At 43.3% G+C, this 15837-nt stretch overlaps 1 protein-coding gene across 2 annotated transcripts in view; it reads left to right on the top strand.

The window, feature by feature from the left end:
* TBC1D10C (TBC1 domain family member 10C) overlaps positions 1 to 15837 on the top strand; it is a 131592-nt gene that overhangs the window by 95539 nt on the left and 20216 nt on the right. For both annotated transcript variants that reach the window (XM_030185687.1, XM_030185678.1), the window contains exon 7: positions 8528 to 8593. In XM_030185687.1, coding sequence (XP_030041547.1) covers positions 8528 to 8593 — 66 coding nt within the window. The remainder of the gene's footprint in view (positions 1 to 8527; positions 8594 to 15837) is intronic.

Here is a 15837-nt window from a genome sequence, read left to right as displayed (position 1 = left end):
AATTTTCATTGATTCTTTTGAGAATCGTCTGTCTAATTCAGAAACTATGGCATCTAAAACAGGGAAGTACAACTGCTCACGTCACCTATTTCTTTCTGTGGTTGATGTAATTTGTGTTTCATCTTTACTTAGTGTCTGCTCTTTGTGTTCTCTTTGACCCAGAGTTGTTGTAACAAAGAAATTGGTAAGAGCTACTGAGGTTTTACAAGCTCTTTTTCTTTTTGTAGAATCCTCATCTGATACTGCAATTTTGTGACTTTGACAGAATGATGCCATGATTTCTTTCCATAAATCATTCCAGTCATCAGCTTGTCTGCATTTCTCAAAGTGTGTTTTCAGTTTTTCTATGAGAGAGGAAGCTTTTCCAAGTGTGATATCAGTGCTCTGAAGTCCTTTATGGGCAACATGAATAATCTTCATTATGTCTTCAAAGATAATCAAACATGAAATGAATGATACTGTAGTCATCTCTCTATATAAAACGCACCTCCAACGTTCTATTGAAGCCTCACTCTCCCAACGTTCTAAAAGTGAAGTGGCAAAGATCGATTCTGCGCAATGAGTAAAAGTGAAGTGGCAAAGATCGATTCTGCGCAATGAGTGGTGAACTGGCTAACATCGATTTGGCTCCATGAGTGTCTGCCCCGCCCACACGTCACAACGTGATGACGTCGAGGGCAGAGCAATGACACTCACCCAATCAAACAGAACGCCACCCACAGTCCACCCTCAAGCCAACCCGCATCTACTCCTGAGATCCGTCAAACTGACACGCCAACCTCCCCCCCCCCCCCCCCCCCCCCCCCACACACACACACAAAACACCATCTTCTCAACTAAACAACTGCCTGCCTGCAACGGATCCCTCCGGTTTCATCAAAACTACAACTGCCTACAAAGAGTGCCGTGCTGGAGCATTGATTGGTGGATCTGTCCTTAGGAGGCGGCCCGATTGGGCAACAGAACGATGATTGGTGGGTGGAAGAACGGAAAGGGGCATACCTGATGGCATAGAGAGCAGTGATTGTTGAATGTGACCGTGGGGGCGGGGACAAATTGTCAACATAAGACTGATGGAGATGTAATTGGGTGGATTGGCATCTGGTAGACGGGCTGAATGAATGCCAGGGGAAGAAATGATTGATGCATTGTGTTCTGGGGCTGGGGCCGGGGCCGGCCCGGACACTGTGTTGCTATCCTAAAGAGCTGTGTACAGTACAGTAAGCTTTGACGTTTTTCTGCTAATCCGCATCGCAATGCCTTCTCGCCTCTTTTTCGACCTGCTGTTCGGTTGTTTGGTGCTTACTGCCCTCGGGGGCAGCAGCAACAACAACAACAAATATTCGCTGGAGGTGAATGAAAAAGAGACGCAGCGTGGGCCAACCGAATTCCGCCCTCTAAAAGTGAACCAACTGTGGGAGAAAGTGCAATGGCTGAGTGGTTGAGGCTGGTAGAACTCTCTCACCCGGCAAAACAAATGGTAACCTGCTCTCTGTGTTCACGCTCATACACACTTGGCTTTTTCTCCCGCTGAGTGTATTCTGTGTGTGGCCAATTAAGGTAGGCACATGTTTACTTTTCAGTAGGATTGAGGTTTAAGCAATTCTGATTTATTTTGGTGGAAACGGACTAGGAAAAAGGCGGATCTTGCACATTCTTTCTTCTCAGAAGTACCGCTTTTCACAGGATGCGCCATTTCAGCCGCTACAGATGTCCTGGATCCGCTGGACAGACAGCATCTCTCTTTCACACTCACAGGCACACACTCCCTCCCCCAGCCTCCAAGTGAAACAGTAAAAAACAACATCTGTCTCTCACACACACCCACAGACCCCCCACAACCCCCCCCCCCCAAAAAAAAGACACATACACTCATACAGAACAACCGTACCCTACCCCACAACGGTATCTCACAACCACACTGAATCACTCTCTCTCTCTCACACAGCCTCGCTGTGTCTCTGTCTGTGACACACACACTCAATCAACATTCTGTCTTTCTCTCTCCCACACACTAACTCGGCCACCACACACACACACACACAGTCTCTGTCTCTCACACACACAGTCACACACACACACATACACTCTGTCATACACACACACACTCACACATTCACTCTCTCTCTCTCACACACACACAGTCACTGTCAAACACACTCTGTCAAACATACACACTCAAAGGAAAACCTTGCTAGCGCCCGTTTCATTTCTTACAGAAACGGGCCTTTTTTACTAGTGTGATGATAAAGGCCACTTGCTTCCACAGACCACTTTTCACCTCTTTCTGTCAGATCGTTTAGACAATTCATTATGGCAGCATATTTGATTATTCTATATCTAAACCAACCACTTACTGATCCCTCTGAATTGATTATATTAATAATATTATCATTATTGGTCATTATATTTTACTGCTTTTTATTATGTGTTATGTAAATCATTCTACAAACATATCTTCCATATTTCTTACATAGTATTATGTTAAATTAGAACAAACCTCTTAACTCTGTTCATAATTATATCTTTTGCAATATAATGTAAGCCACATTGAGCCTGCAAATAGGTGGGATAATGTGGGGTACAAATGCAGCAAATAAATAAATAAATAAATAAATAAATTGTGTTTTAACTGCAAAAACACTTCTCCACTTATGTGCCCAGCGTGTTTCACTTGGTTGCACAATCTCTTTCTGCTTTACACCTAATGCTTTCTGCATGCCAATAAACTTTTGATGATTGGTTGGCTCAGCAAAGACAGAGTAAAGTTTATCAAGTACAGTTAGAAATCCCACAATACTACGATTTACTCTGCAGTATTCTACAAGCACTAAGTTGAGTTTATGTGCCATGCAATGAATGTATACTGCAAACTGGTGGTCTTCATTCATCCGCTTGCTGTACTCCAGTCACATGTGCTGACATAACACAAGCACCATCATAAGACTGGGCAACAATTGGAATATTTTGCATTCCACTTGTTTCCAAACCTCTCTTGATGGCAGTATAAATCCCATCTGCATTTCGGAAAGATGAGCAATCAATAAAGCATAGAAATCTCTCTTTAATCTCAAGTTTAGAAAGCTGTTCTGTCTTAAAAGACCTGGCCTCATCTGCCATTATCGCAAAGAAGCCTGTTTCATTCACTGCCTCTACAATTTGTTTGCAAACTAAATCTGCACAAATCTGTACAATTTCATTTTGGGCTTGTGTAACTAAAATAACAGTCCTGCATTTTTTGGAAACTTGTATCATAGTTTGAAAAAAAATCACAGATTTCACGAAAAATTCCTCTAAAATTGGAATCTCTTCCTTCTTCATGGCCTCGGAAAGGTAACCCGAGTTTTGAAAGTAATTTAATAATATTACACACCTTGCAGAGGTAATCCCTGTTTCTCTGGACTGCATTCTTAGGACTCTCAGAAAGCTTTGCTGCTACTGATCCAGCTTTTTCACTCTGTTTGAAGCTCTGCCACTTCTCCATGCTTTTCACATGTATTTGAGAAATCCATGCTTTGTCAGTTTTTCTGAGATTTTCTTCCAATCTTGCACACCTGTTTTGATGAATGAGTCCTCAGCATAGGCTGTTTCTGACTGGAAGTGTCGACAGGGAAAGCAGAATGCAGCATCTTGCTCAATGGAGTATTCAACCCAGGGGAATTTTGCATAATGGAAAAATGAAAATGAACGGTTATACTTCCCAAACATTCTTTTCGGAAAATCATGCAGATGTGGCTGATTTGGTCCATTACAATTTTCTCCAAGGTCTGAAGAAGCAGCTGGGCTTCTTATATCAACTGTACTTGTACTCGGTGCATCTAAGGAGAGTAGCACTGATGTGGATGCAGCCAGGGCTTGCTCTGAAGTTGATGCTAAATGCTCATGGGAATCAAGAACTGGTAGTTCAGCACTTGCTTTCACAAAAAACTTTCTAATATCCATTTTGCATTTGATACGTCAAAAGTTTACTCTCTGGCATATTTAGAGAAATCCAACAGGTTCAGAATAGAAGTACTAGATTTCCAAGAGGAAGGAAATCTAGTACTTCTATTCTGAACCTGTTTTAGTGATATTCAATTATTTATTTTCTCCTCCACCTTGTAAGGCACTGCCTACCCAAGGAGGAGTGGCCTAGTGGTTAGGGTGGTGGACTTTGGTCCTGGGGAACTGAGGAACTGAGTTTGATTCCCACTTCAGGCTCAGGCAGCTCCTTGTGACTCTGGGCAAGTCACTTAACCCTCCATTGCCCCATGTAAGCCACATTGAGCCTGCCATGAGTGGGAAAGCGCGGGGTACAAATGTAACAAAAACAAAAAAAAACAGTGTTAGACTTGTTAAAGATGGACCAACAATAAAGAACGACAACGTGGATGCAGTCAGCAGCTCACAGGTTTGCTTGCTGTGTTTTGAGTGAACGGCGACGGCTGCGCGGGGGAGTGAAAACAGAGATTTTCCAAATGGCTTCCTTCCTTCTCTAGTCGCAGCAAGCAGGCAGGCTCGCCTCGACTCCATCCTTCACTTCCCTGCCCTCTCAGCGTCCCGCCCGCCTGAAAGGAAATAACATCAGAGGAAGGCGGGACACAGGGCAGGGAAGCGAAGGACGGAGTCGAGCCTGCCTGCTTGCTGCTTTTACTACTGGCACCCTGCCGCCCGCCAGTTCACCGCTGCTACTTCGGGTAAGAAGACTAAGTGACTAAGTCATTTGGGGGGGCAATGCCCCCCTCGCCTCCCCAATCTATGCCCATGACTAGATCACCAGGGCTTCCTAAGCTAGGCCCAGGGAGGAACTACGGGTGGTCAGTGGGATGGGGGGGGGGAGACAGTGATCAGGGGACAGAGCGAGGGGGCCACTGGTAGGGTGGGCTCAGGAGAGGGGCTTTATTTGTCAGATGTGGGGGAGGAAGCAGGGGGGACAGTTTCAGTTTTAACTTCTGCTGAAACCGAGCTGACAAATTCGGTTGCAGATTCAGTTTTGGCAGAAACTGAAGATCCTGGGTTCGGCTGGGCTCTAGCCTCCTTCTTGGTATAACTGATTTCCAAGCATCTGTTAACAACCAGTCTCCCTCGAAAGTACAAACTGCTCCTTCTGCTGGTACATTCGCTTCTCCTTTTTCTTTTATTTAATGGTATTACTGATAATAATATCTTAATAGTTATAAAATTTTCAAAGTCTGTTTTTATTCTATTTAAAATTAAAAGTATGCGCTTTGCATTATTACCTTGCATTCATATGTTGGCTGTCTCTTCCCCTGATGTCTCTCTTCATGCAGTATTCGTATTTTTGCTATCTCAGGGTGATGCCGTCAGCTGTTCATGTTGCATTCACAACTTTGGCTATCTCAGGGTGATGCCTTCTCCTTCCTGAGGCCTCACTCCATCTGTTTGTGCTGTGTTCGTACTTTAGGTTAAGATTATGATCAGCACAGCTGTACCCTGATTTCCTTAACAAGGGCAGTAGGTTAAAAAAATCTTTTCAAAACTTCAGCCAGTGTCCCAGAGGAATGCAGTGATGCAGAAAGTGGAAGTGGAGGTGGTGATTACTACTACTACTTATCATTTCAATAGCGCTACTAGACATACGCAGTGCTGTACACTGGACATGAAGAGACAGTCCCTGGTTGAAGGATCTTACAATCTAACTAGGATAGACAAACAGGACAAATAAGGGATAAGGGAATTACAACGGTGGGAATGTTAAAACATGGGTACTGAACAAGTAAGGGTTAGGAATTAAAAGCAGCATCAAAAAGATGGGCTTTTAGCCTAGATTTGAAGACTGCCAGAGATGCAGCTTGATGTACCAGCTCAGGAAGTCTATTCCAGGCGTATGTGCAGCAAGATAAAAGGAATGGAGTCTGGAGTTAGCAGTGGAGGAGAAGGGTGCAGATAAGAGAGATTTACCCAGTGAATGTCTGGGAAGGAGTGCAGGGAGAGATAAGGGTTGAGAGGTATATTCTTCAGCCTGCCTGGAAGTACCCAGTTAGGTCTGTAAAAAGCTAAGAGGCCAATGTACAGCATTTTTCAAAATGTCGACTGCAGCAGTTACTGGATTTATTTATTTATTTATTTTTATTAATTAAAAAAATGTTTTAGCTTGCAGTATCTCCAAATCTAGGGTAGTGCACAAAAAACATACATCATTAAACTCACACACAAAATAAATACAAACCTACTGATATTCAGCACTATTTAACCAGCCAGGAATGGCTCCTGGCCGGTTAAATAGTGTTTAGCCAGCTAATTGCTAATATTCAGTGGGAGATATCTGGTTATCTCCACTGAATATTCACAGTTAGTGCATAGGGGGAGATTCTATATATTGCACCTAAAAACTCAGTGCCAAAATAAGTGTCAACTAAGCATATTCTATAATCAACGCCTATAAGAACATAACATAAGAGTAGCCGTACTGGGTCAGACCAATGGTCTGTCTAGCCTAGTATCCTATTTCCAACAGTGACCAAGTCAGGTCACAAGTATCTAGCAGAAACCCAAATTGTGGCAACATTCCATACTACAAATCCCAGGGCAAGCAGTTGCTTCCCTATGTCTGTCTCAATAGCAGACTATGGACTTTTCCTCCAGGAACTTGTCCAAACCTATTTTAAACCCAGATACACTAACTGCCTAAAACTACACGCATCCATTTACACCAACGAAAATGTGTCATAAATCCCAGCACATAGATTTACGTGCACTGGGCCATATTTTATAACTACACGTGTAAATTTTGGAGCGCCCACAAAACATCCATTTCCCTGCCCATAACCACACCCCTTTTTGCCTGTGCGCTTTAGAAGTTTGTGGCACTTTGTTACAGAATACACTTAGCGAGTTGTGCACCTAAATTCTAATCATGCCAATTAGCGCTCATTATTGCTTGTTCAGTGCTGTTAGTGCTCGTTAGCTTGCTAAGCTTGTTAAATTACGCACATTGTTACAGAATCTGCTTGAATTTCGCCGTGGATTTCTAGGTGTGTTATATAGAATCCCCAGGATAGTGGCTAACCAGCTAAATCGCACAATACAGCCGATTAGCACCAATATTCAGCGCTAGATTAAGCGGTTAAGTAGGAGCACATAACTAGCAGTCCTATCTTTAACCACTAGCAACTTAACTGGTTAGCACTGAATATTGGCTTAACCAGTTATGTTCCAGTGGCCAAAATTGAAACCGGATATTCAATGCCAATCACCAGAAATGGTTCAGCATTGAATATCTGGGATCAGCGCCAACTCCGGGACTTATGTGGCTGCCTCCCACCGGTTGAATATCGGCCCCAAAGACAGCAATAAAGTCATAAATCAACATCAATGAATATCACAGCTGTACCAAGCAGGGGATGAAAATGATCTCAAAAGCGCAACATTAAGAAAAGGCTTGTTGAGAAAAAAAAAAGTAAGCAATGACTGATTCAGGTGTAAACTCATAAGTACATAAGTAATGCCACACTGGGAAAAGACCAAGGGTCCATCGAGCCCAGCATCCTGTCCATGACAGCGGCCAATCCAGGCCAAGGGCACCTGGCGAGCTTCCCAAACGTACAAACATTCTGTACATGTTATTCCTGGAATTGTGGATTTTTCCCAAGTCCATTTAGTAGCGGTTTATGGACTTGTTCTTTAGGAAACCGTCTAACCCCTTTTTAAACTATGCCAAGCTAACCGCCTTCACCACGTTCTCCAGCAACGAATTCCAGAGTTTAATTACGCGTTGGGTGAAGAAAAACTTTCTCCAATTTGCTTTAAATTTACTACACTGAGGCCATGTAGAACCTGGCGCTGAATACCTGGAGTCAGCGCTGAATGGCACAGCTATCCAGTTTGTGGCAATATTCAGGCCATTGGCGGATAAAGTTAGGACAACCTTTTTGTTAACCTATTTTTTTGTTCATTAAATTTTGTGAATATTTTTGAATATACAAACAGTACAAATATATGAACAGCAACATTATAAAAACAATGGTGTTTTTTCAGTTGGGTAGATGTAGAAGTAGGTAGTTTCTGTTTACTGGGCTGGCATTTCTTGAGAATAGTTCAATCATGTTAAGCATATATTCGGGTGCCATTCCAAGTAGTATCTTGAAGATTAGGGTGCTACCTTTGAAAAATATTCTTGCCTTGACTGATAACCAATGTAGTGTTTCAAGCAGTGGGGTTGCTCTTTCATATGTCGAATTCTTGAAATCAGTCTTTTTGCCATGTTTTGGACTGTTTAAGCTATTTAGTGTGTTTTCCTTGACCCTACGATGTAGGGCCTACTTATACTTGCATTGCAGTAGTCTAGTTGCGATAGTATCGTTGATTGGACCAGTATCTGGAAAGATTCTCTAGGGAACTAGTCTCTATTCTCTCAGTTCCATAGTGTTCTGAAGGATATGATGTTCTTGCTATTTGATTGTCCAGTGTTAGATGTTTGTCGAGAATGATTACTAGTATTTTAAATTGTGTTTCAATGTGATGTGTTTGTTGGTTGATTGTGAATTTTTGGTAGGACTTTTCATTCACCTCTTCCCCTTTTTTTCAGCAAGCATTCTGGTGTTTGGTGCAGATCTGTGAGTATTACCTGCCGGGGTACTACAGCCCAGAACTGGTGAGTCACTGCCCTTCATATCTCTAATCGTAACCTAAACCTAGCCCTCATCATAGCATTGGTTCAACCCTACCCTTCATGTTAACCCTAGCTTTATTCCTAACCCCTACCCCTACCGCTAAACCAACTCCTATGCTTAACTTCAGGCCTATACTTCTAATCTTAACTCTATGTGAGTGCTATCTACTACTACTACTGGTTGAAAGATAGGAAGCAGAGAGTAGGATTGCGTGGCCAGTATTCTCAGTGGAGGAGGGTAGTTAGTGGGGTCCCGCAGGGGTCTGTGCTGGGTCCGTTGCTTTTTAATGTATTTATAAATGACCTAGAGATGGGAATAACCTAGTGAGGTAATTAAATTCGCCGATGACACAAAATTATTCAGGGTCGTCAAGTCGCAGGAGGAATGTGAACGATTACAGGAGGACCTTGCGAGAGACTGGAGAATGGGCTGCAAGTGGCAGATGAAGTTCACTGTTGAAAGTGCAAAGTGAGGCATGTGGGTAAGAGGAACCCGAATTATAGCTACGTCTTGCAGGTTCCGCGTTAGGAGTACGGATCAAGAAAGGGATCTGGGTGTCGTCGTCGATGATACGCTGAAACCTTCTGCTCAGTGTGCTGCTGCGGTAGGAAAGCAAATAGAATGTTGGGTGTTATTAGGAAGGGTATGGAGTCCAGGTGTGCGGATGTTTAATGCCGTTGTATCGCTCCATGGTGCGCCCGCACCTGGAGTATTGGTTCAGTACTGGTCTCCCGTTATCTCAAAAAGATATAGTAGAATTGGAAAGGTTTACAGCGAAGGGCGACGGAAAAATGATAATGGGGATGGGACGACTTTCCTATGAAAGAGAGGCTGAGAAGGCTAGGGCTTTTTCAGCTTGGAGAAGAGACGGCTGAGGGGAGATATGATAGAAGTTGTATAACATAATGAGTGGAATGGATCGGGTGTGGATGTGAAGCGACTGTTCACGCTATCCAAAAATAATAGGACTAGAGAGCATGAGTTGAAGCTACAGTGTGGTAAATTTAAACGAATCGGAGAAACTTTTTCTTCACCCAACGTGTAATTAGACTCTGGAATTCGTTGCCGGCGAACGTGGTACGGGCGGTTTAGCTTGACGGAGTTTAAAAGGGGTTAGATAGATTCCTAAAGGACAAGTCATAGACCGCTATTAAATGGACTTGGAAAAATTCCGCATTTTTAGGTATAACTTGTCTGGACTGTTTTTACGTTGGGGAGCGTGCAGGTGCCCTGACCTGGATTGGCCACTGTCGGTGACAGGCTGCTGGGCTAGATGGACCTTTGGTCTTTCCCAGTATGGCACTACTTATGTACTTATGTACTTATGTACTACTACTTAAATTTCTAGAGCGCTACCTAGGGTTAAGCAGCGCTGTACAATTTAACAAAGAGAGACAGTCCCTGCTCAAAGAGCTTACAATCTAAGAGACAATGTGAACGGTCGGTCCGATAGGGGCAGTCAAATTGGGGGCAGTCTGGATTCACTGAACGGTAAGGCTTTAAGCAAGACTTGAAGACGGGCAGGGAGGGGGACTGGCGTAAGGGTCAGGAAGGTTGTTCCAAGCCTAGGGTGATGAGGGAGGCAGAATGAGCGGAGCCTGGAGTTGGCGGTGGTGGAGAAGGGTATTGAGAGGAGGGATTTATCCTGTGAATGGAGGTTCCGGGGCGGGGAACGTAAGGGGAGATGAGGGTAGAAGGCTAGTGAGGGGCAGCAGACTGAGTGCATTTGTAGGTAAGAAGGAGAAGCTTGAATTGAATGCGGTATCTGATCGGAAACCAGTGAAGTGACCTGAGGAGAGGGGTGATATGAGTATATCGGTTCTGGCGGAATTGAGACGTTTGCAGCAGAGTTCTGAAACAGATTGAAGGGGGGATAGATGGCTAAGTGGGAGGCCGGTGAGGAGTAGTTGCAGTAGTCCAGGCGAGAGGTAATGAGAGCGTGGACGAGAGTTCGGGTGGTGTGTTCAGAGAGGAAAGGGCGAATTTTGCTGATGTTAAAGAGGAAGAAGCGACAGGTCTTGGCTATCTGCTGGATATGCGCATGAGAAGGAGAGAGAAGGAGTCAATGATGACTCCGAGGTTGCGGGCAGATGAGACGGGGAGGATGAGGGTGTTATCAACTGAGATAGAAAGTGGAGGAAGAGGAGAAGTGGGTTTGGTGGAAAGACGATAAGCTCGGTCCTTGGACATGGTTCAGTTTCAGGTGGCGGTTTGGACATCCAGGCAGCAATGTCGGATAAGCAGGCCAATACCTTTGCCTGGGTCTCCGCGGATGTTTACCAGGATTTTACAGATTAAAGCTGGTGATTGACACTTAATTCACACTGTGCACAGTCCTTTCAATATCCCTGCAGTGTACTGGTGGTTGTGTCAAAAGCAAGTTGTCCCTCAAACTAATGATCTGGTCCTGCAGGCTACAGCAAGACCAGTGTTTCCCTCTTTTAATCTTTTCGAATATTGGTACGAGATTATTTATTTTATTATTTATAAAAGCTTGATATGCCGCATATCACACCACTGTTCTGCTATTCAGTTTACAAAAGTTAAAACAGTATAAGAAAGGGGGAAAACAGAAAAACCAAGGGAAGCAGAGGTCTCCTAACCAGGTGTATCAGTGAGTTGGAAAGAAGAAATTTGATGCTGTTTTAATATACTATTGTACTGTAGTCCTGATATAGCTGATGTAAGCCACATTGAGCCTACAACCAGTGGGAAAATGTGGGATATAAATGCTTTAAATAAATAAATAAATGCTGGGTATATGTGCAGTGGAAGAGCCAGGTCTTAATTTGTGTTTTGAGTTTAATAAATGAGAGTTCAGTTCTAATGTTGAGTGGTAACATGTTCTGCAAATAGGGGCTTATATAGGAGAAAGATGCATGCTGGGTAGTTGGTTGTGATCTGTACAGCTTTTATGTTACTGTTATGCAGGGCTTTTTTTGAGGGGGTACTCGGGGGTACTGAGTACCAGCACCTTTTCCAGTGTCTGCTAAAATTGACCGATGGATCACAAGTTTTAATGAAAGAGCTCAGGCTCAACACACCAATTCTGCCGTCATAGATTCTGTGACTGATTGCAGGGGGCCTGGCTATTGTGGGGTGAGTCCCTCAGTGATCATCCCACCCCTGAAGGGTGGCCTGGCATTTGAGTACTGGCACCTTTTTTGCTAGAAAAATTGCACTGCTGTTATTTAGATTGTTCTGTGGCTATATTTTACGTAGTTAGGGTGTCTTTTACTAAGGTGCTCTAGTGTTTTTAGCTTGCACTAAAAATCAGCTGGTGCTCTGAGCGTTTAGCTAGTGCACCTTTAGTAAAACACCCCCTTAGTTATTTACTTGTGATGCTAGATATACTGTGAATCTCACCAGAAAGTGCTACTGAGTGGTTTACAATTAAAATATAATAGAAAGTAAGAAAGGAGATGACATCAAGTGCTCCTCAAGTATAGAGAAAAGACGGTGAGATAAAGAAGAAAGCAATGCACAAATTCCCCCTGATTCTAAAAACTACTACTACTACTACTTAACATTTCTAAAGCGCTACTAGGGTTACGCAGCGCTTTACAATTTAACATGGAAGGACAGTCCCTGCTCAAGGAGCTTACAATCTAAAAAGTGGACTGCTCAGCTTTATGCTTAATGTGCAAGGTTGCATGCACAATTTATCGGAAAAGGCCAGTTGCGCACACAACTTAATTCAATTGGCTGTTAATTGGAGTTGATCAAGAAATCTCGACAACCAAAGGTTGATTGAAGTGACTTTATTGGCGCCAAATGGTGCCAATAAAGTCACTTCAATCAACCTTTGGCTGTCGAGATTTCTTGGTCCACCCCTACTTCTTGGATTTGTCTGTTGGTATAAATGTGGGGGATGCTTTACCCTGACCTGTTGGTTGCTGCTCTGACATGTTAATTGGAGTTAACAAGTTATTGGCTTTAATTGGCACCATTTAGCAGGCATGCACTTAACTGCCCTTAGTCGCTATTCTATAAGTTGTGCGCTGAAATCCCAGAGTGTATAACTTCATAGGGGCATGGACATGGCAGGGGTATGAGCTCATCGGCGGGGTATCAGGCAGTAAGGCATGCAGGTTAATACTAGTATATATGCATCTAACTGCCTACAGTTAGTTGTGACCACTTTCACTAGCCTTTGAACTGGCCAGCGGTGGCATTACCATAAGGCCACCTGAGCTAGGGGCCTCAGGCATTGCTCTTCCTGGAGCGGCATCTCCCCATTCCTTTCTCCACCCCCTTTTCCCGAGTTTATCTTCTTTTCCATTTTCCAAAAGACGGCAGCGGCCAGCAAATTCCCATATCCTGCCCTGCCGCCAGCACCATCCTCTTCTTTTTACTGTGGCTTGCCTCTCTGATGTAACTTCCTGTTTCCTCAGAGTGGGCTGCAGTAGAGAAGAGGCCGATGCCAGCAGGCAGGGCAGCGTATGGGAATCGCTGCTGCCGTCGCCTTTTGGAAAATGAGGAAAAGAAAGTAAACGTGAAGAAGAGGGTGGAGGAAGGAAGGGAGAGATGCCAGACCATGGCACGGAGGAGGGGGCGGTGGCATGTCATCCCTGCCTTGGGCGGCATCTTGCCTTGGGCTGCCCCTGCAGCTGGGCATAGGTGCTGATACCTAATGTTAGGTGCGTAGATCAAGACTTCAAGACCTTTGTGATTCTATTTACTATGTAAGCGCATTGAACCTGCTATCCGTGGGAAAGCGCGGGGGATACAAACGTAATAATAAATAAATCCCATAACAGAGGCCATTATAGAATTCTCGCTCGGCACACATCATCCTGGCACCTCAGTTTTGCCAGCACAAAAAAGCATAAAAGGGCCTCCAGAACTGGAACAATGGTACAATCTTTAATAAAAATGGACCCGACAAGGGGCGTGTTTCGGCGCTCAACCGCACCTGCCTCAGGGGTCAACTGCAATAAGTCTTTGCAGGTTTTAAAGCAGATTGTACCAAACTCCTTACAATCGCTGTCACCGATCTTCTAAAAAAACTGCCAAAAGTGTACTTTTGGACCCTCTCTTTGGCTGACCTCAGTTTTGGCGCCATTTGTTGAATTTACCCGTATTACTCTTCTTTGATTTATGGACTATGAATATGTAAAGTGCTGATGTCTTTTTATTGTACCCATGTTGATGTGTCCAGGAAAAGCAGGTAATCACATTTTTACTAAATAAATATAGGCAAGGCTGGTAGCAAGTACTGAAGAGAAAGGCAGATACTGTGTTACCCTCTCATCTGCTGCTGTCTTTCTCACTGTAGGATCCAGTGCTCAAATTAACTTCCACAGACTCAGTTTTCACTCCCTGCTGGGTTTTCCCTCTCAAACTCCTTCACATTCCTTCATATATCACATACTGAATTTTCCAGCCTTTCCTGCCCATAATTCTTTCTCCCAAGATTGGAACTCAGTGGGAACACTTGGTAAAACAGCAAGAAAATCTGTTGTAATAATGAGAGATTATGCTCCCAAGAAAAAAAAACAGGCCAAGCTCCTTCACTTTGCAGAAGATGGCATATGTATCACATTTTCAAAACGTTACCAGATACAGGGAATCATGCTGATTATAACAAAGCTAAGGACAACTCTGACAAATACTCTCCAAGCCTTTTCTGAATGTAGATTTGCAGCAACCCGGTGTTCTTCCAAGCCTGCCAACAAGGAAAAGAAATGAAAAGGCAGATGAGTTTCTTTTTAGCTTTTAACACCTGGGGCCCAATTTATAGAGGTCTATAAAATAATGAGTGGAGTTGAACGGGTAGATGTGAAGCGTCTGTTTACGCTTCCAAAAATACTAGGACTAGGGGGCATGCAATGAAGCTACAATGTAGTAAATTTAAAACAAATCGGAAGAAAATTTTTTCTTCACTCAACGTGTAATTAAACTCTGAATTTATTGCAGAGAGAGATGTGGTAAAGGCGGTTAGCTTAGCGGAGTTTTAAAAAGGTTTGGATGGCTTCCTAAAGGAAAAGTCCATAGACCATTATTAAATGGGGAAAATCCACTATTTCTGGGGGTAAGCAGTATAAAATGTTTGTACTTTTTTGGGATCTTGCCAGGTATTTGTGACCTGGATTGGCCACTGTTGGAAACAGGATGCTGGGCTTGATGGACCTTTGGTCTTTCCCAGTATGGCAATACTTATGCACTTATGTAAGCCGCACTAGCGTTTTAGTGCACACTAAATGCTAGAATCGCTCCTCCTCCGGTACTATGTAAGCCACATTGAGCCTGCAAAGAGGTGGGAAAATGTGGATACAAATGCCAACAAATAATAGTACAATAAAAATAATATGTTCCTATGGGCGGACTTTGGTTTAGTGAGTGCTAATCATTAGTGCACACTAAAGATGCTAGTAGACCTCTTAGCACGGCTTAGTTAAACAGAGCTCCCTGGTGTCCTCCTGCTGATCAGGAAATAAGGAGGAAAATTATCAGAGGGTCTTTATCTTCTAAATTGGGATGACATATTCTGAGAGACCTTGATTATCACATTTGTCAAAACCATGGTGACCATGAGAGCAAATGAAGACTCAAGAATTAAACAAAAATACTTCTGTAGCCAAACTGAAAATACTTCAGCTGTTTACCCTGCACTCTTTTCTTTTCCTGCTCTTGCCACTTTCCAGATAGCGTCAGTCTGAAAGACCTGCTGTCGAGTGGGTACAATTGGTGTGTGTGGGGGGGGGGGGGGGGGGGGTCCTCACCAGGTACTCACCCAGCTAAAGATGCCACCTGCCATGGTGGTGGAAAATGGAAAGAATTCCAGGCACAATTATAATGATCTTGATAGAAACTCCAGGTTGATGCCCTGGTGGGTGAAGATGCTTACACTTACTTCAAACACTTGGGTCATAGCAGCCAAACACAGCTCAAGAAATAAGATACATTTTCCCAATTAATGTCATTAAATATAACACCAGTATGTATCTATGCCTATGGGTATTCAAAACCTCTTCCCAAAAATGATCTGCGTAACATTATATATTTACTGACAAATAATCCTAATAATATACAAATTAATGATAATTGTGCTCAGAAAAGTGTTATATGTCAATAAATTTCACCATGTCAAAGGCACCTTCTCAGTCACTGCAACACTTATAAGGCTATTAAATTTACTGATATAAAATTTGATTCCTTTAATTGTCTTTAAGTGTGCTGATTTATCCTCAGTTCGTGCCTTCTTCAAATTCTCAAATCAATC

The sequence above is a fragment of the Microcaecilia unicolor genome, chromosome 1 (genome assembly GCF_901765095.1).
Source record: "Microcaecilia unicolor chromosome 1, aMicUni1.1, whole genome shotgun sequence".
Taxonomy (NCBI): Eukaryota; Metazoa; Chordata; class Amphibia; order Gymnophiona; family Siphonopidae; genus Microcaecilia; species Microcaecilia unicolor.
Note: the sequence above shows the minus strand (reverse complement) of the source record. Positions and strands in the feature narration are given on the sequence as shown.